This window comes from Salmo salar, chromosome 13 (assembly GCF_965601325.2).
Source record: "Salmo salar chromosome 13, fSalSal1, whole genome shotgun sequence".
NCBI classification, from domain to species: domain Eukaryota; kingdom Metazoa; phylum Chordata; class Actinopteri; order Salmoniformes; family Salmonidae; genus Salmo; species Salmo salar.
In genome coordinates, this window is record NC_138303.1 from 69,417,504 (window position 1) to 69,442,427 (window position 24,924).

The following is a 24,924-nucleotide window of genomic DNA, read 5'->3' on the forward strand; positions in this document are numbered from 1 at the left end:
ACGATCAGCCTTACATGATAAGGCTATTTTCACTCTGTATGTACAGTACTCTCTGTATGTTGTAAAAACGGTTCTGGTCAGAGAAGAACACTAAGCGAGGGTGAATGAGGTTGACAACGGCTCAGTTGGAGCACCACGCTTTGGTTACCTTTACATTCTGGGTGGCCTGTTGCAGGTGAGTGCTGGAATACTTTGACTGTTACACTTTATTTTCCAAACACTCCGATCCCTCACTGTAACGCAACACCCAGGAAGCTATATTAAGTAGTCACACACGACTGAGACACAGGCAGTGACTTTCTGCTTAAAAACAGTCCTATTTTTCTCGCTAGTCACATCTTTTCAGTGACGTTTTCAAGCACGTTGCAAAGAGAAAGTTTGTTTAAAATATGTGTGTTGTAAGGCCAGAATCTGAATGGGTGATGACACGGCTAGGCCAGTCAGTGCTTGGCTATGGACATCATACTGCACAAGGCTTTAGAAGACCATAGCCCTAGAACAGTTCGAACGGGGGAGGGTAGATTAGAGAAGATGCAAAATTTGTTCGAGGAAAACGAAAGTACGCCACTGCGACCTAATGTAACTGATCATTTATCTGATTTCAATATAATTCGTGAATTTTCATATTTAGTTTGGTGATTTCAGATCATTGTGCTGCTCTGTAGCGTTCATCCGGTGAAGAGAGTTCATATTTGTGTTATTGTACAGCCAGTGCCGAACTGTTATGTGTCAATAAGTTTTAAGGTGGACGCAGCTGGGGATGAGAGGGCCCTGGCATTCGAGCTGGGTATCAGAGGTATGTTTGAATATGTAGCCTAGGCTATATGCCGTCATGACAGAGAACTTGTTGGTATTTTAGCCCTTATCAAAATCACAGTGTCGTTTTCACCTAAACCACTCAGTCATCCAGTGTGAGGTTTGCATCTGTGTATCGCCGCTCTCGAAGTGGTCAGCGTGGTGCTTTTTTGTTTTTCGTGAATTATTTAATGTCATCAATGGGCTTTCATTTATAAACGTGTTGTTATAATCGTAAATTCCATCCCTCAAAGCCGTTTGGTGTACATTTTAAGTCACTGTTCGGTAAAAAACGACCATGCAAAAGACTAAGACAACATGTACGACATGGTAAAGCGAGTATTTGCATTCCTCTGAGAAACGAGAGCACTACCCCTATGAAATGCACGGCTACATTGTTACTAAACGAATGATGGCAGCGTTCGATTGCGTGAAAACAATCAAATTAGTGAAGTTTGGTTACAATTCCATGGATGTTTGTCACTTATAGTCGCTCGTGGCCTTTTGGAACCATTGCATGTTTTGCATACGACACGTTCAGCAGGCGGGCTGGAGCAATTTGAGTCTGAGAGCTAGCAAGCTAACAAGCTACTTTTATTCCTAGTAACTGGTAGGAAATGGTGACTATGATGCCCATTAAACGTATTGCCGCAAATATCTGGACGGAAAATCCCTAGTTTAAGTAATGAAAGGTGCCGATTTGTCCATGCGGAATACCTTTGTCAATGAATGCATACGAGTTTGACAGGAGTGAGATTTATACTTCATTTTCCCCAAAGCAAGATGGACTCTCATTCGCTTGTCTATCCTTTCAGACCCTAGATCGACATTTTGCATAGATGCTAATGTGAGCTTTATACTAAGGACTTTGGGTTAGGTAAACAAAATATTAGTTTTATAGTAATTTATGAACAATGTTGGTCATGTAATGTTTACGGTGGGTTCACTTTATTGATTCCGTGACAGCCTAATCGGGTTTACAGTCAGCACCGGTCTTACCAGAAATTAACCGCTACAATACTGTAGTTTAGCCAATCTTATCGACTGAACTGTATTTACCTGATATTAGGTCTTTTATTATGTACTGAGAGTTAACTGCTCTATTTTCTACGTTCCTGGGTTTCTGAAAAGCGCTTATGTACGATGGACTGCACAGATTTGGAATCGACACCGTGTTTCAACAACAACAAATGATGTCCCACAATAGTTCGAAGCCTTATCACATATCGAAGACTAGACTACACACCCGTTTTAAGTTATTGTCACAGTGATGATTAATAAACATGTTTACTATGGCTACTGAAGAATAAAACTAGAATCCTAGCCTCTGTGGTTGTTTGGTGCGTTAACCAAGCATTGCAAATGTATCGCTTGACTGAGAGCAGTGTCTTGTATTTTATAGGTCATCATCATCGCATGACAAAGCCTGACTGACAGATTCATCTTCATCTTTCAGATACAGCTTTTCCATAGTCTGTGCCTAAGTAAGTATGCCTGCAATCCATCCCATATCCTCCAGGTCAAGGTTTCTTCTCTTTTGTTTACCTATTTGTCAATTGCCCATGGTATCCACTCATTGATATGCCATAATGCCTCATGTTATTATATCCTCATTAACAATATATCCTGTGTCTCATCATATTAATATTACATAATTGATTGTCATACCTGATTTGAGAGTAAGCACAATAATCATTTCTATGCTTATGTCAATAATTGCGCAGTGTCATTGAGATATAGCCTTCTAATTAAGATGATTATGTTTCCAAATTACATCATTTCTTTATTTAAGAGTAATTCCTACAATCCTGTGGTTGCATAACCTGCACACTAACGAGCTGTTTCAACAATGGTGAAACAGTGTGACTCGGTCTCAGGTGTGTGTGCACACTATGCATGCCTCCCCCATAGCACAACCCTCATAGGGCTCTGAGCTTGTCTTGACCAACCTGACCAGGAAAAACTCAGGGCCCTTGTTAGGTCACTTGGTAAGGGAAAAACTCAGTGCCCGACTCTAGTACATGATTTGTAGTTGACGTTTAATAGTATGCAAAGATTCAGAAGTTCACTGCGTAAAAGAGACTGCAAACCAGTTTGAACAAAGTTAAAGGTTATGCAATGCCTTCAAAAAGTATTCACACCCATTTACTTTTTCCACATTTTGTTGTTACAAAGTGGGACCTTTTTTGTGGGTCAACAATCTATACAAAATACTCAAATGCTTTTCACACCTCAATTGTACAATATTTGCCCATTATTATATGAAACAAAAAAAATTGAAGTTGATTATTGCTAGACAGCCATTTTCAAGTCGATTTTCAGTCAAAGCTGTAGCTCGGCCACTCAGGAACATTTAATGTTGTCTTGGTAAGCAACTACAGTGTGTATTTGGCCTTATGTTTTAGGTTATTGTCCTGCTCAGAGGTGAATTTGTTTCCTAGTGTCTGTTGGAAAGCAGACTGAACAAGGTTTTCCTCTAGGATTTTGCCTGTGCTTAGCTCTTTCTTTTTATCCAAACCCCCCCCCCAAAAAACTAGTCCTTGCTGATGACAATCGTACCCATAACATGATGCAGCCACCACCATGCTTCAAAATATGAAGTGGTACTCAGTGATGTGTTGTTGGATTTGCCCCAAACTGTTTTTTATGTTTTATTTATTTTTTACCTTTATTTAACTAGGCAAGTCAGTTAAGAACAAATCCTTATTTACAATGACGGCCTACCCCGGCCAAACCCTAACCAGGACAATGCTGGGCCAATTGTGTGCCGCCCTATGGGACTCCCAATCACGGCTGGTTGTGATACAGCCTGGAATTGAACCAGGGTCTGTAGTGACGCTTCTAGCATTGAGATGCAGTGCCTTAGACTGCTGTGCCACTCAAGGCAAAAAGTTGATTTCTTTGCCACATTGTTTGCAGTATTACTTTAGTGCCTTATTGCAAATAGGAAGGACGCCTGTATCTTTGTAGTGACTGGGTGAATTTATACACCATCCAAAGTGTAATTAATAACTACACCAGGGTTATTCAATGTCTGATTCTTTTTTTATTTTTACCCATCTACAAGTAGGTGCCCTTCTTTGTGAGCCATTGGAAAACCTCCCTGGTCTTTGGTTGAATCTGTGTGAAATTCACTGCTCGACTGAGGGGCCTTACAAATGATAGTATGTATGGGGTAGACATTTGAAAAATCATGGTAAACACTATTATTGCACACTTTTGCTTCTGAACTTACACTGAACAAAAATATAATCACAACATGTAAAGTGTTGGTCCCATGTTTCATGAGCTGAAAAAAAAAAAGATCCCCAAAATTTCCCATATTCCCCAAAAGCTTATTTCTTTCAAATTTTGTGCACAAATTTGTTTACATCCCTGTTAGTGAGCATTTTTCCTTTGCCAAGATAATCCATCCACTTGACAGGCATAGCATATTAAGAAGCTGATTAAACAGCATGATCATTAAACAACAGTCACTGTTGTGAACGGAGTGCCCCATGGTGGGGTTATGGTACTGGCAGGCATAAACAACGAACACAATGGCATTTTATTGATGGCAATTTTAATGCACAGAGATACTGTGACGAGATCCTGAGGCCCATTGCCGTGCCATTCATCCGCCACCATCACCTCATGTTTCAGCATGATAATGCACGGCCCCATTTCACAAGGATCTGTACATAATTCCTAGTACATAATTCCTAAGCTGAAAGTGCCCCAGTTCTTCCATGGCCTGCATCCTCACCAGACATGTCACCCATTGAGCATGTTTGGTATGCTCTGGATCGACGTGTACGACAGTGTGTTCCAGTTCCCGCCAATATCCAGAAACTTCGCACAGCCATTGAAGAGGAGTGGTACAACATTCCACGGGCCACAATCAACGGCCTGATCAACTCTATGCAAAGGAGATGCCGCGCTGCATGAGGCAAATCGTGGTCACACCAGATACTGACTGGTTTTCTGATCCACGCCCCTACTTTTTTAAGGTATCTGTTGACCAACAGATGCAAATCTGTATTCCCAGTCATGTGAAATCCATAGATTAGGGTCTAATGAATTTATTTCAATTAACTGATTCTTAAATGAACTGTAAGTAAAATCTTTGAAATTGTTGCATTTAATGTTTTTGTTCAGTATATTTGGGCTTGCCATAACAAAGGGGTTGAATAATTATTGGCTCAAGACTTTTCTGCTTTTCATTTAATTAATTTGTCCAAAAAAACACTAAAAACATAATTACACTTTGTAACACAAAACACAACAAAAAGGCTGTAACATAATGAAAACATTTAATGTAGAAAAGTTAAGGGGTGTGAATACTTTTTTGAAGGGACTGTACATGCAACATTTCCACATGCAAATAGCACGAGATGTCAATTATAGTAGTAATGAGGGATAACATTGCACATGAAGACAATTTTAACTGTCTGATTTACTAGCACTCTAATCATTGTTGTTAAAGGCAAATGTCTTTTTGTTTATTTTATCACCTTGTTACACCACATGATATCTGAGAAATTAATCAAGATGTTATATGGTGGATTAATGGGACAATCTGCAGTTGCTACATTGCTACATTTTGGACTTTAATCAATGATACCCATTGATTCTTGAAGAATATAACATAAATGCCTCATGAGATTAGTTAAACTGTCGTCCCCCATCAGAACCCAAAATATTAGCATGTTTTACGCCAATGTTTGTAAACAAAGTAAATGTAAACAAACACTGTAAAGCCTCAAAATGGACTGACCATCCATGTTGATATGGATGGTCGGTCAATGCATCTATCTCTATCCATGCATTTGAGTGGTTACATTTCTCCCACCCAGTCCCTCAGCATTTTACTGAAAGACTGGTGTTAAAGACTGGTGGGAAGCCTGCTCTCTTATTGTTTCAACTGTGGATTGCTCCTATTAAGGAACTTAGAGGCAAGTATCTATCAAAGTCCTGAGGTGTATACTACGATGCTAGCTAGATCTATTCAGGATTTTTAAAAAGCTAGCCAGCTTCAGATTCACATTCCAACTCGGGCTTCATCCATTTTAGGAAGGTGGATATTGATATTGTACCTGCCACTAACGCAAGCCAGGTTTGTAACCGCACGTGCATAGCCCAGCGAGTCAAACACCAAACTCTTAATTGAGACAATTCTGAAACCACAAACCAAGAGCAAGTCAGTGCCACATTTAAATGTCTAAATCAATGTGAAAGAAAAGTTATCCTGCAAATAAGCTATTAGAAGTGTTGTCCTTTTATTTATGCGTATCATTCTTGACGTCTTTGGTGTGCTTATCAAAAAGCACCTTTTTTTTTCTACTGCTATCGATAAAATTATTAAAGTCATACGAAAGTGTTTACTACACATGAAGTTTGAAATATATCCTGTATATGCTAAATGTATAGTGTGATAGGTATTTGAGTATTACTATTTTTAAAGGGCAATTCCACCACTTTTCAACCTCATTTTCATTATCTCCAGCACAATACAAGTGTCTACATATGTGAAAACGGTGCATTTCCCAAAAAATATTAAGCTTAAAAGTTCTACCCGATGACATCATTGAAAGCATGAGTTGGTGCACACCCAGAGAGAATTATTTAGTGTAGAGGTGCTGACTAACAGAGAATAAAATGTAAGCTATAAAGAGTCTCTCTCTCTCAGATATATAAAACCAATCAAAAGTTGACACACCTACTCAAACCAGGGTTTTTCTTAATTTTTACTATTTTCTACATTGTAGAATAACTTAAATAGTGAATGGAGGACGCTTTTCCCCGTGATTTATTTTCATGCCAGCCAGGTAGACTATACTCCTCTTTTAAAGAGAAGCCAATTGCTTAATATTAGGAAGGTTGAGAAATAAATATAGTAGGCCTAGCCTATAGAAAGCTGATGGGATCCTCTTTTTAATTGAGGCCCATCACTCTTTTCTCACGCAATTGCATAGCCTATAGCAGTGGTTCTCAATCTTGGTCCTGGGGACCCAAAATGGGTGCACATTTTGGTTTTTGCCCAAGCACTACCTGATTCAAGTCAAAGTTTTATGATGAGTTGATCGTTTTAATCAGCATTTTAAATCAGCTGTGAAGTGCTAGGGCAAAAGCAAAAATGTGTACCCCTTTGGGTAGCCAGGACCAGGATTGAGAATCACTGGCCTATAGAAATGTTTCCCAACGTGAGCTCATGGGCTCTCATGAAGTGTTTGATTAGATTTTTGATTACGTTTGCATTGACGTCAGAGTGATTAGAGAGACAATAGAGTGCTGAGTACCAGGTAGTTAGCAAGTTTGGTAGGCTACTAATGACCATCAGCCACATCAGAGCTTGGAGAAGCCTAATTACAGTGACTAAACGGTCACATCGAATTAGACTGCCATAATGACTCGTGACCGTTGTTGTGGTGGTAATACGGTCACAGTAACATTACGGTCACGGTAAGTATTTGGACAGTGACACGTGTTTTTTGTTTTTGGCTCTGTACTCCAGCACTTTGGATTTGAAACAAATACTTTTGTTTCCCTGAAATGGGGGTGGGGCGAGAACTATAGTATGTACAAAAAGTGCTGTAATTTCTAAACAGTTCACCCGATGTGGATGAAAATACCCTCAAATTTAAAGCTGACAGTCTGCAGTGGTGTAAAGTGCTTACAAAATACTTTAGAGTACTACTTAAGTCATTTTTGGAGACATCTGTACTTTACTATTTATATTTTTGACAACTTTTACTTCACTACATGCCTAAAGAATATGTATATACTTTTTACTCCATACATTTTCCCTGACACCTAAAAGTACTTGTTACATTTTGAAAACTTAGCAGGACAGGAAATTGATCAAATTCACACACTTATCAAGAGGTCATCCATACTGCCTCTGTACTGATGACTCACTAAACACATGCTTTGTTTGTAAATGAGTGTTGGAGCGTGCCCTTGGTTATCCATAAATTAAAATAAACAAGGAAATTATGCCATCTGGTTTGCTTAATATAAAGAACTTGAAATTATTTATACTTTTACTTTTGATACTTAAGTATATTTTAGCGATTACATTTACTTTTGATACTTAAGTATATTTCAAACCAAATACTTTTAGACTTTTACTCAAATATAATTTTACAGGGTGACTTTTACTTGAGTCATTTTCTATTAAGTTATCTTTTACTTTTACACAAGTATGACAATTGGGTACTTTTTTCCACCACTGAGAGTCTGCACCTTAAACCTCAGTCATTGTAGCGTTTCAAATCCAAAGTGCTGGAATACAGAGCCAAACAACAGGTCACTGTCCAAATACTTTTGGACCGCACTGTATGTAGACACTGGTATGGTGCTGTAGATAATGAATGAGGTTGAAAAGTGGCGGAATTGACCTTTAACAAAAAAATACATTTTTTATTAATAAAATATTTGAGTGCAGTGAAAAAAATATTTGAAATGCATTGGACCCAGCTATCAATTACGCATTTTTTCCCCTAAGTATTGAATACAGTAGTTCATTTACAGAAATTGAAGGATAGATGCTGCATACCCTTTACCATAGAGTAAATACACACAGATGTGGGTTAATCTGATCAAATGCTGTTGTATCACAACCTGCCCTAAAACACAGACTTGTCTTCTTTTGTCAGATTTGAGGTTGCTATACCCAAGTGTAGAATCTAATGGTTGTCAAATCAAATTTGATTGGTCACATACACATGGTTAGCAGATGTTAATGCGAGTGTAGCGAAATGCTTGTGCTTCTAGTTCTGACCATATGGTAATATCTAACAAGTAATCTAACAATTTCACAACAACTCATATGTAAAATGTATGCACACATGACTAAGTTGCTTTCGATAAAAGTGTCGGCTAGATGGCTTTGCACCACACACACGTAAGAAATCTTAACTATTCTGCAAGCGTATCTACACTTAGAATTGTGCACTCCATTGACCACACCCTGGCCAAGTGATGATGCCATCAGCCAATTAGAGACATGGGCAGTCTGGTGTTCAGTCTCAAAGTACTTTTGAAATGGCAGCCTCAATTTACTGCTAATTCTGTATCTTAGTACAAAACCTAGTGACCTTACCAAGCGATTTTTGGCCTTTTGGTATAATTTTGGCCTTTTGGTTTTGGAATGACAGTCACAGGGACCATCGTTTGAGCCCTCGTCAGGGTGCCTAATTAAAGGGATCACTTTTTCATGACCTTTAACCTTTAGTCTCTGTTACTACTATGGCCAACACCAGCAGTTGCTCAAGAGACTAAAGAATTCAGTCAATAATCAATCCAATGTATTTGTATAGTGCTACTTACAAAGTCATTGATCAGTGCGCTCAACAAAACCCAACCCCAAATGCTCCGACATGAGTTTTCCCTAGGTAAAGATCTGGCATCTGCTTTCCCTCCCCCAATCCTAACCTTAAAGCGTCAATCCATATTGGTGAAACTGCGTGTCCATTTGTGATATTACAACAACAAAGAAGTTACTGCAAACAACAAATACTGTTGCACGGGCGATAGAGCACACTATGTATTGCATTTTTTTTTTTTTGCATGTTGCGTGATGCTCAGCTCGGCAACAAAACCAATAACTGTGGTGGGGTGGTCAGTGGCGCTATTTCGCAGATCTCAGCTTTAAGCATTAATGGGGAAAACTGACCCAAAATCAGTGTCTAAATGGAGCTTGATCCTATGCCACAATAAATTGTGAGTGAACTCTGACTATCTTTCTCCCCCCTCCAGGCTTGGCAGCGCCATGAAAGGTGGAGGAAGGGGTAAGGAGCCTCCTGTGGAGGTGGAGGTGAGCGGCAAGCGGCCCAAGCGCAAGTGTCTACAATGGCACCCGCTACTCTCCAAGAAGGCCTTGGACTTCTCGGAGGAGGAAGAGGAGGAGGACGAAGAAGAACTGGAGAAGGTGAGCGTCTTCTTTTGCAGATCGGGGATGCATTCAGTAGGCACGTTTTGAAATGAAAAGCCATTTGTTATTTGTCAAGTACAGATAGTTTCAGACCTACTGATCATGACCCTGGACTTCCAGTCTTTAATCTCTTGCCACAGTCCCACTTGACTATTGCTCCATGATACATGTACACAGTCTATTTGTTAGTTCACTGTATATGATGCAGTGACCTTTGACTCCAGTATAGAACCATCAGCCTCAGTACTTAACCCCCTCTATGAAGTATCTCTCCCTGGCTGGATGTGGGAGCAGACAGACAGTGCTGGTCTGAAAGGATGTGCGAGGCTGCTGCAGCCATTGGATTTGAAGTCCCCCATTGTTTCTGATCATGTTAAAACAATTTGGGTTAGGGGTCAATTCTGAATTGGGAATTGCTGATTAATTCCCATTCAATTTGATATACACTGAGTATACAAAACATTAAGGACATTAAGGTCCATGACATAGACTGACCAGGTGAATCCAGGTAAAAGCTATGATCCATTATTGATGTCACTTGCTAAATCTACTTCAATCAGTGTAGATGAAGGGGAGGGGACAGGTTAAAGAAGGAGTTTAAAGACTTGAGACATGGATTGTGTATGTGTCCCAGTCAGAGGGTGAATGGGCTAGACAAAATATTTAAGTGCCTTTGAACGGGGTATGGTAGTATGCCAGGCGCATCGGTTTGAGTGTGTCAAGAACTGCAACGCTGCTGGGTTTTTCACACTCAACAGTTTCTCGTGTGTATTAAGAATGGTCCACCACCCAAAGGATATCCAGCCAACTTGACACAACTGTGGGAAGCATTGGAGTCATCATAGGCCAGCATCCCTGTGGAACACTTGACACTTTGTAAAGTTCATGCCCTGACAAATTTAACCTGTTCTGAGGGCAAAAGAGGGTGCAACGCAATATTAGGAAGGTGTTCCTAATGTTTTGAACACTAAGTGGGTCGTTCCACCAATTTAGGTGCCTTTTGAGTAGTGTAACTTGGTGAAAAAAGTTTTATTTCACCTGATTTCTACATTCTGTCATAAAGAGCACATGTTGAACTTAATAAAAAACATGTTTTCCCATCTCAAGAGGTTAAATAAAAAGATTAGTATATTAAGTGCCAAATAAAGTAACAGGGCTGACTGTAACAGGGTTGACGACTTCATCTTAAATCATCCATAAAACCTCTTGTGACTGGGGGAATGGAAGCTTGTTGTTTGCAACAGGGAGGGGCAAGAATGTAATTGTTAATACATTTCTTCTAGCATGTCTATCTATGGGTAACAGGGTTGACGTGGTCGACCCGCTCAGTTTTCCACAACACCAGAAAAATCACCAAAAAGAGTAGAACTAGCTCAACTGATTTTACGCTATGATTTGACTATAAGATGTTCAATGTTTCTTTTGAAAAATATATTTTAAAAAGCAATAGTTTCAACCATATTAAAACGAGAGTTGAGTTCACATAACAGGGTTGACCTTAAAATGAGAGAGAGGTTTTTTTTTTAAAGTATTTGTGCACAATTTCTACTTAAAATATCAAACAGGGACATAAGGCACTCATTCTGTGGAACGACCCAAATACCTTGTGTAAAATATGATTGAAACATTAACGTAACTGTCCAGTGTTTCCAGATTTCTATGAAATATTACCTAAATATTGATGCGAGTAGAGCGCTGATTGGCCAGCTCAGCCAATGAGCCAACACAATCATCATGTTCTATGAGGAAATGGCAAGCATTTTTAAAGCCCCAGTGCAGTCTAAAAAGTGATCTCTGCCAATACCACAGGTTTCCTGTTTTCCCCTCCCTACTCAGACAGTCCTAGCAAAATTCTTGCTTGAGAAATTGGTCTTTGCTAAGAAGCTATTTTTGTTTTAATTAAACAATTTAAAAACAATCAGTAAGGTACTTAATTGTGATCCAGAAATGATATTGAGATAAAAATGGCTGCATTGGAGCTATATTTGTTTATTTATTTTTTGGTAAAAATTATTTAACCTTTTATTTAACTAGGCAAGTCAGTTAAGAACAAATTCTTATTTACAATGACGGCCTACACCGGCCAAACCCGGAAGACGCTGGGCCAATCGTGTGCCGCCCTATGGGACTCCCAATCACGGCAGGTTGTGATACCTTTAAAAGGTCTGTTTAAAATACAAGATTGGGGTAGGGTTTTTTAAGTGTTTTTTTTCCCCCCCTTCCAACTTATGCTTTTGCCACAAAGGAGTATAGGATGTGTCAACAACCATTATTTGTGTATGATTTAACAGAATATGGACTTTTTAAGTGAGATATTCACTCAACAGTTACTTAATTTCTGAAACAGTTTTTGATAACTAGGTTTGTATGTAGTCTAGAAGTATTCACTTTCATTTTCTGTCATATAAAAAAAAAAAAGTAAATCCATTTGAATTCAATCACTTTTTGACAGCACCCCATTTGATTTAAATGAAACCATTGCCCAAATCTTTTCCCATTGTAGAAGTGCTCAGAAAGTGACTTTTTGGACCTGAATGGCAAAACATTCAAGAGCTAAAAGTGCTCAAAGTTGACCTATTTTGCATACTCAACCATGATATGAGACATCCATGTCTTCACCACTGGAAAAGATAAACGGTTGAGATGTATATAATTTAAAAGCTTACAAACAGTATTGTCATACTATTTTATAATTTCTTGAAAAAGTTTAACAAATTGTCATTTTTTTTACCTTAAAATAAAATAATGATGCATATTTGCATATGTTGTAGCTTAGACCCTTATTTTAGATCTGAGGTTGTGATTTGCCCGCCTTAGGTTGAGATGCTCCTGAATACAGGGTGGGTGTTATGTTTTGGCTAATACATTTACTAAAATGGGAATAAAATGTACATTTCAACGCTCAAATGGTACAACAAAGATCGATGGAGGTCCACACCAGAGAATGTTGACTTGTATGGGACTATATGTTTTAAATTATACTGTCAATCCTAGAAATATAGATTATCCAATAGACGTGACCATTTTAAGTTGACATTCGACAGTGGGTGGAACGGTTGTCATCTTTGTGGTAGTAATTAGAAGTCAAAATTTCAATTTATATTTCAATGGTGTACTAAATTACAGTGGTCTGAAGGGATAGGTCCATTCTATGAAATCTATTTCTATGATTTGAAATGACACTCACCCTGTAATCAAGAGCAGATGATGTAAAGTAGGGTATAAGCTACAACGTATCATTTACATTTAAAGTTAAGTAATTTTTATAACTTCAAGAAATTAAATAGTTTGAGAACCCTGTTTGAAAGCTTTTAAATATCAAAGTCAACCATTTAACTTTTCAAATGATGAAGACATGGATGTCTCATGGTATGGTGGGGTATGCAAAATGGGTCAACTTTGAGAATTGTTATCTCCTGAATATTTTGCCATTCAGGTCCAAAAAGTCACTTTCTGACCACTTTTTCCATTGGCAAACAGGTATGGAAAGTTTGGTTTAAATCAAAAGGGATGCTGTCAAAAAGTGATTGAATTCCAATGGATATACCCAAAAAGGACATTTTGAATTATTCCCAAAGAAATATCAACTGAAACAATCGAGCCTTACCATTGTTATGATGATGATGTTGTTGATGATGATAGTGGTGGGGGTAGTGATGATAAAGATTGAAATATCTATCACTGATGCATCTGTCCACAGCCATTGCTGGTCAGGGAGAGCCGGGGGCCGGAGGTGGCATGCGGGGGGCCCATGGAGGTGGAGGAGGACTCTTCAGAGCAGCGGGCCCGCCGGCCCATGAACGCCTTCCTGCTTTTCTGCAAGCGCCACCGTTCACTGGTGAGGCAGGAGCACCCTCGGCTGGACAACCGCGGTGCCACCAAGATCCTGGCTGACTGGTGGGCTGTGCTGGAGCCCAAAGAGAAACAGAAGTACACGGACATGGCCAAGGAGGTGAGCACCACCAAAACCCTGTTCTGGAACTGTCAAACTTTTTTTTTTTAATTCTCTTTGGGGCGAATCCTAACTTCATTTAAGTATAATTTTTACATCAATGTATGACTAAGTTAAAATTTGACTTAAGTTAGGATTCTCCCCTTTCTGTTTCTCTAAACAGACCATTCCATTTGATTTAGTCATTTGAGGAGAGTACTTTAAATTCAGATCATTTTTCCTCATGGACTGGCAGAGTTCAGAGAGAATGAACCTTGATTTGTGCAGTGTGACAAGCAAATGAGCAGATCAAGCGCTCCAACACTGGATCACAAGCAAACTAATTTGAAAGACTATACTGAGACAACACCTCTTCAGTATGTTCTGCATTTTGCTAGAGTAGGTATTAATTGCTGTGTCTTTCTTTTGCTGATAACCATTCTGGCTTTGTGTCATCTTCCAGTATAAGGATGCCTTCATGAAGGCTAACCCAGGCTACAAGTGGTGCCCCACCACCAACAAGCCAGTCAAGAGCCCCTGCCACAATGTCAGCAACGCACGCAAAAAAGTGTGGTCTTTCCCTTCCAACTCCCCTAAGGGCTGTGCCACTGCCAAGAAAGTGCCCAAGACTGACAGCACACCACAGCTTAATTTCGCCATGGCAGGTGCGTCAAGTGACACATTTCTGGGTAAAACAGCTTATAAAATATGAATGTCATGTCTCAGCATAGCTGCCACTGAATTAATGTCAAATTAGTAAAGATTCATCCCAACTTGCCTTCATTTTGTGCCTTCCCAGATCCCACAAAGATGGGTGGCCTAAGCATGCTACTGTTGGCTGGGGAGCATGCCCTTACTGCCAGAGAGGTATGTCACATCATACTGCACTGAACAAAAATATGAATGCAACATGTGAAGTGTTGGTTCCATGTTTCATGAGCTGATATAAAAGATCCCAGAGATTTACCACATTAACAAAAATCTTATTTCTCTCAAGTTGTGCACAAATGTGTTTACATCCCTTTTAGTGAGCTTTTCTCCTTTGCCAAGATAATTAATCCACCTGACAGGTGTGGCATATCAAGAAGCTGATTAAACAGCATGATCATTACACAGGTGTAGTGGGGACTATAAAAGACCACTCTAAAATGTGCAGTTTTGTCACACAACACAATGCCACAGATGTCTTGTCTCAAGTTTTGAGGGAGCGTGCAATTGGCATGTTGACTGCAGGAATGTCCACCAGAGCTGTTGCCAGCAAATTGAATGATATTTTCTCTACCATACCATAACCCCACCGCCCCATGGTGGGCAGGCATAAGCTATGGACAACAAATACAATTGCATTTTATCGATGGTTATTTGAATGCACAAAAATACAGTGACGAGATCCTGAGGCCCATTTCGTTTTAAGGTGTCTGTGACCAACAGATGCATATCTGTATTCCCAGTCATGTGAAATCCATAGATTAAGGCCTAATTTATTTATTTCATTGACTGATTTCCTCAAATGAACTGTAACTCTGTAAAATCTATGAAATTGTTGCATGTTGCATTCATATTTTTGTTCAGTATAAGTCCTGGGCTGTAGTGCAGCAATTCACCACCAGGGGACCTCAGAGTTATATGGGTTTATGAAATAATGTAAAGGCCCAGTCTAGTGGTTTTTCAACTCGTCAAACTGAGTCTATCCATGTTGTGCAACAACTTTAATCTAGAAATCATTGTTTTAGTGAAAATATATCTGAAGGACTTAAGTCATTCTCTCATTTGTTGGAAAAGCACTGTGAGATGCAAATTCAAAGATCACGTTATTCAAATGTTTGTGGTGAATGTGTGAATTGAACCTCCACAGATTTCCTCCTGTTCTTCAAAGTCTGGAGCCACAGATGTCACTAAGCACCCTGAGAACTCCTCCCTATTCCAACTTGCTGAGGTAAGACCACCTAGAATGGGATGGTTCTCTTTAACGTCTTGTAGCACTATTTAGTAGGCCTGTCATGGCAACCGCAGTCTGACACAAGTTTGTTGATTTTATGCCAATATGCATTGATATATATATATATTTTTTTGCCTACATTACATTTATTATCTATTTGCATAGAAATTGTTCAGTTTGCTCTTAAAGTAACCCTACCATACCCAACACACCACATATGCCACAATCATAACATTCCCTAAAATGATGGCACTACTATGCCTTTTCTGTGATCTATCTTGCACTGACTTTACATCAAGCTGCAATAGGGAAAAGGAAGTGAGGCTCATTCCTGTTGAAATGGGTCAGCCAACCCTCAATTGTGTGTCCCTTTCCAGATCTCCTCCAGCACGCTTCAGCCCAGTTTAACAGACACAGCTGGCGAGGGGAAGCCCTTGAGTCGGAGGGACCAGGCAGAAGTAGGTATTCTCAGGAAAGGCTATTTGTGACCACATGATTTGGCTCAATGTTATTGACCTGTAACATTCATAGGCGAGGTGCCAACTGCTCAGCATGCTTACATACTGCATGAGTATGTACTTTTATCATTCTACATGGTATTTTAATGTGCTATTAAGTAGTTGGTTTTTAAACCGAGTGGGGTACCTTCCTGCTTACTGAAATCCACATCAACAAAATTCAAATCTGCCAATACTTCCACTATTGGCTCTTCCTAATGTGTGGGCATGCCTTAAGGGAGGGCAGAAATGAAAGCATTCGGTATATACCTACCATACTATTTAGTAGACACAAGTAACAAATATGAACATACCGGTACATAATCCCAGGATCTTTATCCATTCCACCTTTCTTGTTCCCATTTTTCCTCAGACGTGGTCTGGCACCTCACAGCAGGGAAAGTCTGACGTACCCAAGATCAACGTCAAGTCCCCTCTTTTTCAACTGGCAGAGGTACTGTCTCAAGTCTGCCACTCTGCACAACTACATGCGCTTTATAGTTTTGTCTAATTATCCTCTGTTGTCTATTAAAGCAGATCTCCTCTGATTCAAGCCAGTCGACTGCACCGGAGGGAAAGCAGTGTAGCCAGTCGGCTCTCTTCCAGCTCGCTGAGGTACTGCAGGCCCTCCATCACAAAACCTTTAAGGGTCCATTTAAGCCCATTTGATATTACTGAAATCTTCAAAATCCCTATAGTGGAAATTACTAATAGTTATCTCCAGCACTTTCACATTGATGTGACTACTGAAATGTTCATTTATGTGCACTGTTGTGTTTGGTATAGATGTGCTTGGCCTCTGAGGCAGGGAAGATGGAGACACAGGACGATACCCGTGCCCCACACATCAAAACTGAGATGGTGGTCAAGGAGGACACTGGGGGCAACATCCCCGATTTTCCTCTTTCCTCTCTCCCGTCTTCCTCCACTTCTTCCTCCGCTTCTTCCTCCTCCACGCCCACCAACGCCAGTCCCCCACCGCTCAGCGGCCAAGCGGCCAGCGTCAAAAAGAAGAAGAAGAAGAAGGAAGCTACTGCCAGGGAGCCACCCAAAGCGGTGGACAAAGACAAGATCCCTCGTCCGGGCTCGCCCAAAAAGACCCTCAAAAAGCGACCATCGTCTGAGTCTGAGTTGGAGAGCCTCCTCTACACTATCGAGTCCGTGGCTAAAGGGGCCTGGGGCGATGCCGAGGAGGATATACCCAAGAAGAAGGCCAGCACCGCCGTCGTTACCATTCCGAGAGAGCCCAGCTCACCCAAAAAGAAGTCCAAAGCCAAGAGGCTCCTGAAGGCTAAGGAAGAGGCCGAGATAGAGGAGGACAAAGAGGATGGAAGGTGCAAAGAGCTGCCATCGACAGTGGAGGCGGTAGCGAATCTAGCAAGCCCCAAGACAGAGGCTGAGGAGGCCAGCATCGGCAGCACCCCGGACCCCCTGGGCAGCACGGAGAAGCACACCGCCCCTCCCAGCCCCCCGCACATCAAGCACAAAGTCGAGGAGAAGCAGAGGGAAGCGGAGGCCAACGCCGAAGGGTGTGGCTCCAGGAAGTCTGAGAGAAGCTGCAAGGGGGCGCTGTACAAGACCCTGGTGTCGGAAGGGATGCTGACCTCACTGAGGGCCAACGTGGACAGAGGTATGTATTAGTAACCCCCCTGCCCTATCTCCACAATGACTATCAATATGCTGTTATTTTACACCCATTCCGAGCAAATCCCTGTGTTTTAATTTTACTGGTGGCTCCTCTAAACTCTGTTTTTGACACACACACACACAATCAGGCAAAAGAGGCTCTTTTCGAAGTGGATCTGATGAAGGGGGCTGGACTGACGAGACCTGGGCTTTCTCACAGATGGGACCCACTAATCCCAAGAAGCTAAAGAAGTCAAAATCCAAAGACGAGACGGCGCCAGGGTGAGTCCCCTGTCCAAGAACATTTTACCCCAAAAAGTGCTAGGTTTTATCACTGAAAACTGAATGAAATATGACTAGTGGGAGCAGAATATAGTGAACGAACAATAAGCCCATTTGACAAGGGGCACGTCCATCATGCAAGGAGTCACGTTTGTACTAATGGAAGTGAATGGCAGTGGAGATTGGCTAAGTGCGCTCGTGGTTCGAGGCTCTTTGCATTTACGCAGCAAGTCTGTTTTATTTATAGACTATTAGTGAATTGTTGGATGTGGAAAATACGTTATTCTTTCAGTGTCTATTTACCTAGCTCCGCTTTCTTTGCGGTGTAATCGGGTCCTCTGTGTTCAAGTTAACATCTGACTTTGAGGAATCCCTGAAGAGAGCAAATAGGCCAGGTTAGGTTATGGGCACTCCCACAAGTGTTTGAAATTTTAATGTGGGCACCTCCATAAGCGTTAACAATAAGGTTTGTTCATCCCATTCATATTTTTAGGGGTTCCCAAGAGTCAATGTTTAATTCAAACCCTGCTTGAATGACATGGATAATAAGCCACTTCGTAAAAGGGTTTATAGCGACTCAGTAATCGAGGAACATAGCAACAGTTGGTCTTAGTTATCCGATCAAGGCACACTTAAAACACGCATGAGGGAACTTGAAAAGCTATTATTGTGTTGGCATTTCTATCTAAATATTAAAAACAACAGTGACAAACAAATGACAACGCATTTCCGCAAGATGAAAAGCCTTAATGAAGAAAGTGGAGTTGAGCATGTTCCCACCCGTATCTAATCAACAACATACCTTTGCAGTTTGGGGAAACTGGAGGAGGAGTTTGAGAAGAAGTTCAACAGCCTGCCGCAGTACAGCCCTCTGACATTCGACAAGAAAAGCACCACCATCACCAAGAAGAAAAAAACAGACGTTAGCAGCGCACCGGAGGAACAACCCCCAAAACCTGCCAAGGGTAAGCAGAGAATGTTACCGGAATGTTCACCAAACATTTCAATATGTTTTGACAGAAGCCATCCCTCCGCATCCCATACCGCTCCTGTTGCTCCTCGCTTTCAGGAACTTTACCACATTGTTACCATTTAACATGGCATGCAATGCTTTTTTTCTTTTTTTGTTTATCTTTTTTTGTTATATCAGGTCCATCTCCATCTCAGAAAAAGACTTTATTCCACAAGATTGTTAGCAAGTACAAGCAGAAAAAGGAGAAACCCAATACTGTGGACAAAGGTGAATTAGAGCATCTTGTAACGTGTGTGGATTGTAATCCAGTTGTGAATGTTCTTGACATGGTATTTACACATAGTTGGAGATAAATGGACACATTACGCAATGTAAAAAAGTGACCATGTAAGTACCATGTGTTTTTATTTCACATTGAATTTAGACACATGTAAAATATTCTCTCTTTAGTTGTTGAACAAGTTTTAAACTGCAAAGAGAGGAGTAAATAAAAAGTGAGCCATCTAGCAGAAAAGGGTCTTGGCCGAATCCATTTTTGCAGTCAATTCATGATTTACGCATTAATTATCTTGGAGTTAGGTGCCCAGATCTCAAGTTATAATGAGTGGGTCTTTTCAAATGTTATCCCCTCTCAGACATAGCGATGCATAGTGACTCCCCTATGTCAGACTCGGCTGCCAAGGCCAAGCAGACCCCCGCCCCATGTGCCACCGCCACGCTTTTCCCAGAGGCCATGGGAACTAGCGCTAGCATGCCGGTGGGCAGCCAGAAGAGGAAGGCTAGGAAGAGCAAAATAACCCACCTGGTGCGCTCGGCTGACGGCAGGGTGTCCCCAGCAGAGGGTAAGTCTTTCCTAACAGGTAATAGTTTATTCTGTATACTGTATGTGAGCTGGAAAACGCCAAATGAGGGATGTTCTGTCCATGCCATTTTGAGAGGCCATTTTGAATGACAGGCAATAGCCTCATGGCATCTGCTTCGGTCCGTTTTATCACAGAGGACAAAGTCAGGGACCTGACCCCGGAGCAGGACGACAAGCCATTACCCCGAGAGACTTTATGCAACGAAACAGGGTGCTACAGTGCACCCAAGCAGGAGGAAGCAGATAGGAGCAGTGCACCCGAAGTCCTGCCCGCATTCTTTAGCCTGTCTGCCCTTGCCGAGGTGGCAGCCATGGAGAACATTCACAGGTAGGCAGCCAGAAATATAGGAAGAGGGACTCACCTTTGCTTCAAGGAAGCTGTTCCTTTTCATCTTTTGTTTAAACACTGTTACATTTTTCTCTGTACGCTTTGAACGTGAATTCGCTACGTTTTATTTTCTTTCAATTTGTGTCCTTAGATAACCAGGGAGTTTCATAACTAATCAATGACCTTAAATTATCAATCAAGTACAATGGAGGAGCCAAAACACAACTTCACTAACCAGACAAAAAAACATCCGAACACAAATGCAGAGAACAAAAAGTGCATACCTTGATTGGTTGACCTTTACCGCCTTCTCTTCCTCCTGTACCAGAGGCCAGCGTGTGATTGGCGACAGCCAGAAGGAAATGGCCCAGACCCCTGTCCTCATCTCCTGCGCTGACCAATGAAGTGGATCAGCCGCCCTCCTGCCTCCAGCAAAACGAAATGGACGCTTGCGTGTTGTGTGCATTTTAACTTTTAACCTCCGACTCCTCATCCTGTTCTGGAAGGAAGGAGATGGAACGTGACTTGTGGATGGATCCCTCCTCTGTGGTGAATTAGCTAGAGCTCTGGTCTGAGGGGGAAAGTGGGGTAAGAGACCACCCCCCCAACCTCCTCCCATCCACTCACCTTCTAAGTATTCTCTTGAACCCTTCCCTTGGCAGTAGGATGTCACCTCCCTCCTCTTCCTGTACGGTCCTACCTACTTAGAGTACCCTGAGGAAGGCAGGTTGTGTTCACGTTAATGTGTAATCTTTGTCCGATATTACGCCATTTTAAGGTCAAGTTTTGCAAACAAAAATTGCATTTCAAAAAAAGAAAGGAAACCTACACACAGTCAGCTTGACCACTTGTAAGAGAACATCTTCCCCCTTTCACACACTGTTGCAATGTCCCTTCCACCTAGCATACCTTAATGTAGGGATGAGTCGAATCTTGTGGCTTCCTGCACACCTTCCTGCTTGAACAAATTGACACAGCTTGGTAGATAGTCCTTTGTGATTTATTTCATGTGGTACCCTCATTTTGATTTGCCTATTTAGTGTGGTCTAGAGATAAAGCAGACCTCTTAACCTTCCACACCATGGTCAAGTATTCCATATTACTCTATCCCTTGCCTTCCCACCAGCTTAGCAACTGCTACTACGGTGATCTGTTTAACCTTCATTGTCAGTTTGAACTCAACACATTGAGGCTCTTGCATTTGAACTTAAGCTTACGTTTAAGCTTAGATGGGAGGTCTTTGGTTAGTATATTGTAAGTCTTAACCTGCCTGTTTTACCTGGCGGTTGGTCCCCTACAGTGGGGCTCAATTTGATGAGAAGCAAAGTTACTGACCGTATGGACGGTTCTCCATGGCCTTAACTCGCTCATTACGACATTAGCCGTACCTCAACCACTGCCATCCCATCCACCGCGCAACCATTCACATGAATCTTACATCCGTTTGAATATACTTGAATGATGAAAATGCATTTTGTGTCAATACTTGATCTTATCGCAGTCTGCGTAGCATCTACAAGGCTAATCCAAATGTGTGCTACTAGTTTCCTAAGATAGTTTTTTAACAAAGAACACTGCACTAACGTAGGAGGCGCTTTTAAGATGTAACTTTTTCTTAGTAGGGCAATGTGTTTTCCCTGGTCTCTATTTGTTTTTCCTACTAGCCTTTGAGATTTTCTTATGCCAAGTAACGGTCCACTCTTAGGCAATGAGAATAATTAAGGTTTTGCTTTTCAACGCATTTGTTTTTCAGTAACAAGACAATTGCTTTTAATGCTTTGTTTATTTTTTTTATTTTGTTAAAAAAAAAATGTTGCATGTTCTAACCGAGGTAGAACAGGCTAGCATCCATTCCATATCCAAATAGCTGATCCTTGTGTCCATTCTTCTGTTTACAATGTGTGAGCTGTAGTAGGGTTGGGGGACTCTTGACGTCTGCACTGGGTGTAAGCTAATCAGATGGAAAAAGCTGTGTCAGGCTTATACAAGTAGTGCAAGCCAGTTCCAAGGTTGAAGAGTCCCCAACGATATGTCCTCCATGAAATTATCATTATGCTATATTATTCTGACTCTTTTGTTTCTAAGTTGACCAATGCTCTTTTTCTTAGGTCTTACAGTCAGTCACGCTTCTCTCGCTGTTGCTTTTTCTTTGAGTTTATTGCTCTTTTTATATTCGATTCTTCTCCTTCACTTAAGTGTATTATGATGCTGTTGAACTAGATTTTTTTTTTTTTTTGCTTTTATCTTGTGTTCACAACCTCGGTTTTCTTTTCCTGAGGCCTAGTTTACTGGATTAAGACTGTTGTCAAAAAGCTCATACACAAAATAATGCATCAATGCTTACTGTACCTGTTAAGCAAATGAGCACTGAGATGAGATGCACTGCTTCTAGAAGTGTAGTTTCCACCTGTAGTTTCCGGAGTTTGTATTCTTAAAGCAACTGCATTGCCATTTCTGGGCTACGTCTGAATGATGTGTGCTGTCAGGGCACAACATGAACTTTTAAAAAAGGCTATTAGTGCAACCCTCTTATTGTCCAATGGTGGTACTTAGTTTTAGCCAAGGGATTATAATGCCACAAAGTAGAATATATTGAAACTATATTAAATATATCCTTACAAGTCAGGATTGGACTGACTTGTAGGGATACGAGCAATGCTGCATTCGTTTATTTATCCCTAAAAGCGGGCAAACAGACTGTAAACAAGCAGACCTAAATCATGACTTTCGAACTCCAAGCTTGAAGGAAAGCTTTAAAACAAACATTTAAGACTTAGATATACTGTATATATTTTACATTTTTGAGAGAAAATAAATTGAAGGGTGACTAAAGTCATCCAAGCAGTAAACTACACATAGTTCTTCCACTGATGGACATCAGTGTTGTTCTTTCACACAAATGAAGCAATTGTCTTCCCCAAAAAGAGTGACGATGTACATGCTTGTAACTAGTGGTTTTGAGACATTTGCCAAAGAAAAGGGAAAGTTGTCTTTTAAATGAAAATTCTGTTGATAACGAAGGTTAGCATAGCGGTTGCACTGCATTTTCTTGGTGTATAGATCTTCAGGTAACAAATGTATTATATCAGCACAACTGATCCTATATATCTGATGGGTTTCCTAAGACTAAAACCCCAAGTGGGAGTGGTGTACATTGTACTGGCACCTTTTCAATGCCTCTTTTAATAGACAATATTTGCACCTTATGATCCAAACCAAAATGATATCATGATGATCTTAAAAATGTAATATCATTAAGTGAAATTAAAAGATTACACAGGTATTTATGTCCATCTTATGACATTATGCATTGAAGTATTTTGATCTAATTTGAGCATTTTAGAATCAAGTTGGTAACCAACCCCACACATCTTCAAAAACAGCCATAATATATCACCTTCAACCTTTTCTATTTAGAAGATGCCTCTATAAAATTCCTATATTATTAGTTATTGAAATGACTATAGACTATATCCTTTTGTGCTAGTACTGTCTCTTGAATGTAATCGATTTTGTACATGTATTTTTCTAATTCAATTTAGGTCTTGACTCTACTGTGTATGTATGCGATGGTGGACTGTTTCCACAGGTGAATAGTTTGTTACAACCTATGGTCCTCATGACGATTCAGCTGCTGTGCTGGGAACTCTGTGGAGGTGTGTGGAGTTGTAAGTCATTGTGACTTACCTGCCAACGTCTGTTAAAGTTATATATATGAGAGAGATTTTTTTTGTTTGCAAGGGACAGTGTCACCCCGGACGGTTTTATTTGTTTCTTCTCTGCAGTTCAATGAGGCTCTCACTTCAGGAAAGGGTGAAACCAGGGACACTCATGCAATTACAAAGAACAATTGCCAAACCCTCTGTATTCAAGCTTATTTATTACAATTTCTTTTTTATAGCTGTTCATTTAGTTACAAAAATAGAAAAACTGAATATGCACCCAGATAAAAAAAAAAATAGACTTTCTCCCTTTACAGGAATGTAGATCACGGCTTCCCTTTTGTTCTTCTGAAGAGATGACGCCAGATCTTAAGTATGTTTCCTCTGATAGCTTGTATAATGTGTGCTCAATCTTATTTATGTCAATAGTACTGTATCATGACATGTATGGACTTGATTGTTACAGCCCAGTTGTTCAATGCAGCCTTGCCTTACTGGAGCCCCTGCTTAGTGAGGGATCCCTTAGCCATCGCCCTCAGCCCCTTTCACTGAGTCATGTCATAACACTGTCTGCTGACGCAACTATTATTCCTTGAACACCTATTAAAGTAACCTATATTAAACCTTTTCATCTCACCACAGTCTCTTCTTCAACATCAAAGTGTGATTTCTGGAATCTGTTAAACAATTACCAGTGTAACGTAAATGTTAACATAAGCATTCTGTTGCAGCACGGCGCTCCAACTGTTTGATCTGGCTAAATTGGGGGAAATCTAGCATAATGGGCACTTTAATGCAGTTTTGAAGAAATGTATGTGACAATTCTCTTCGTCTTCCACTCATTCTGGGATGTGAATAGTGGAAATTGACTGTCTATGTCCTAACCACTTGATTAACCCTTATTAGCCCCAATAAATCTTTGGATCACTGTGACGCCACTTAAAGGCGCTGCATGGTCATTCTGACGTCTGCATTGGCCGTGCAGCATTTACGATGATATGGGCTCTGCAGAAGTCAGGGCATTCATACTTCTTGCGCTTCGACGAGCAGCACAGAGCCAAGGATTTGTATAACTAAACCAAGATGGACCACAGCCTGTCGTTTCAAATGGGAGC

General features: G+C 40.7%; 1 protein-coding gene across 4 annotated transcripts; it reads left to right on the top strand.

Moving 5' to 3' along the window:
- The first annotated feature begins 32 nt into the window (after positions 1-32).
- Positions 33-24,432, top strand: LOC106567634 (HMG box transcription factor BBX). 4 transcript variants are annotated; one of them, XM_014137157.3, is made up of 17 exons: positions 33-175; positions 2,198-2,279; positions 9,535-9,706; positions 13,410-13,661; positions 14,104-14,305; positions 14,440-14,507; positions 15,496-15,576; positions 15,957-16,037; positions 16,450-16,530; positions 16,611-16,691; positions 16,863-17,706; positions 17,852-17,984; positions 18,795-18,949; positions 19,135-19,224; positions 19,593-19,799; positions 19,955-20,147; positions 20,476-24,432. In XM_014137157.3, exons 3-17 carry the CDS (start codon positions 9,548-9,550, stop codon positions 20,549-20,551), a joined length of 2,703 nt encoding a protein of 900 aa, XP_013992632.2. In that variant the 5' UTR covers positions 33-175; positions 2,198-2,279; positions 9,535-9,547; the 3' UTR covers positions 20,552-24,432. The 4 variants fall into 4 exon arrangements, with proteins under 4 accessions (XP_013992632.2, XP_045549444.1, XP_045549445.1 ...); XM_045693488.2 differs by having other exon boundaries at positions 16,614-16,691; XM_014137158.3 differs by lacking the exon at positions 33-175 and adding an exon at positions 445-796.
- The last annotated feature ends 492 nt before the right edge of the window (positions 24,433-24,924 follow it).

Excerpts from the sequence above, each read along its gene's own strand:
- LOC106567634 (XM_014137157.3), top strand. The coding sequence starts at position 9,548 with ATGAAAGGTGGAGGAAGGGGTAAGGAGCCTCCTGTGGAGGTGGAGGTG. Across the intron at positions 9,707-13,409 it reads ACGAAGAAGAACTGGAGAAG|CCATTGCTGGTCAGGGAGAG; the intron begins GTGAGCGTCTTC and ends ATCTGTCCACAG. Across the intron at positions 20,148-20,475 it reads GCCATGGAGAACATTCACAG|AGGCCAGCGTGTGATTGGCG; the intron begins GTAGGCAGCCAG and ends CTCCTGTACCAG.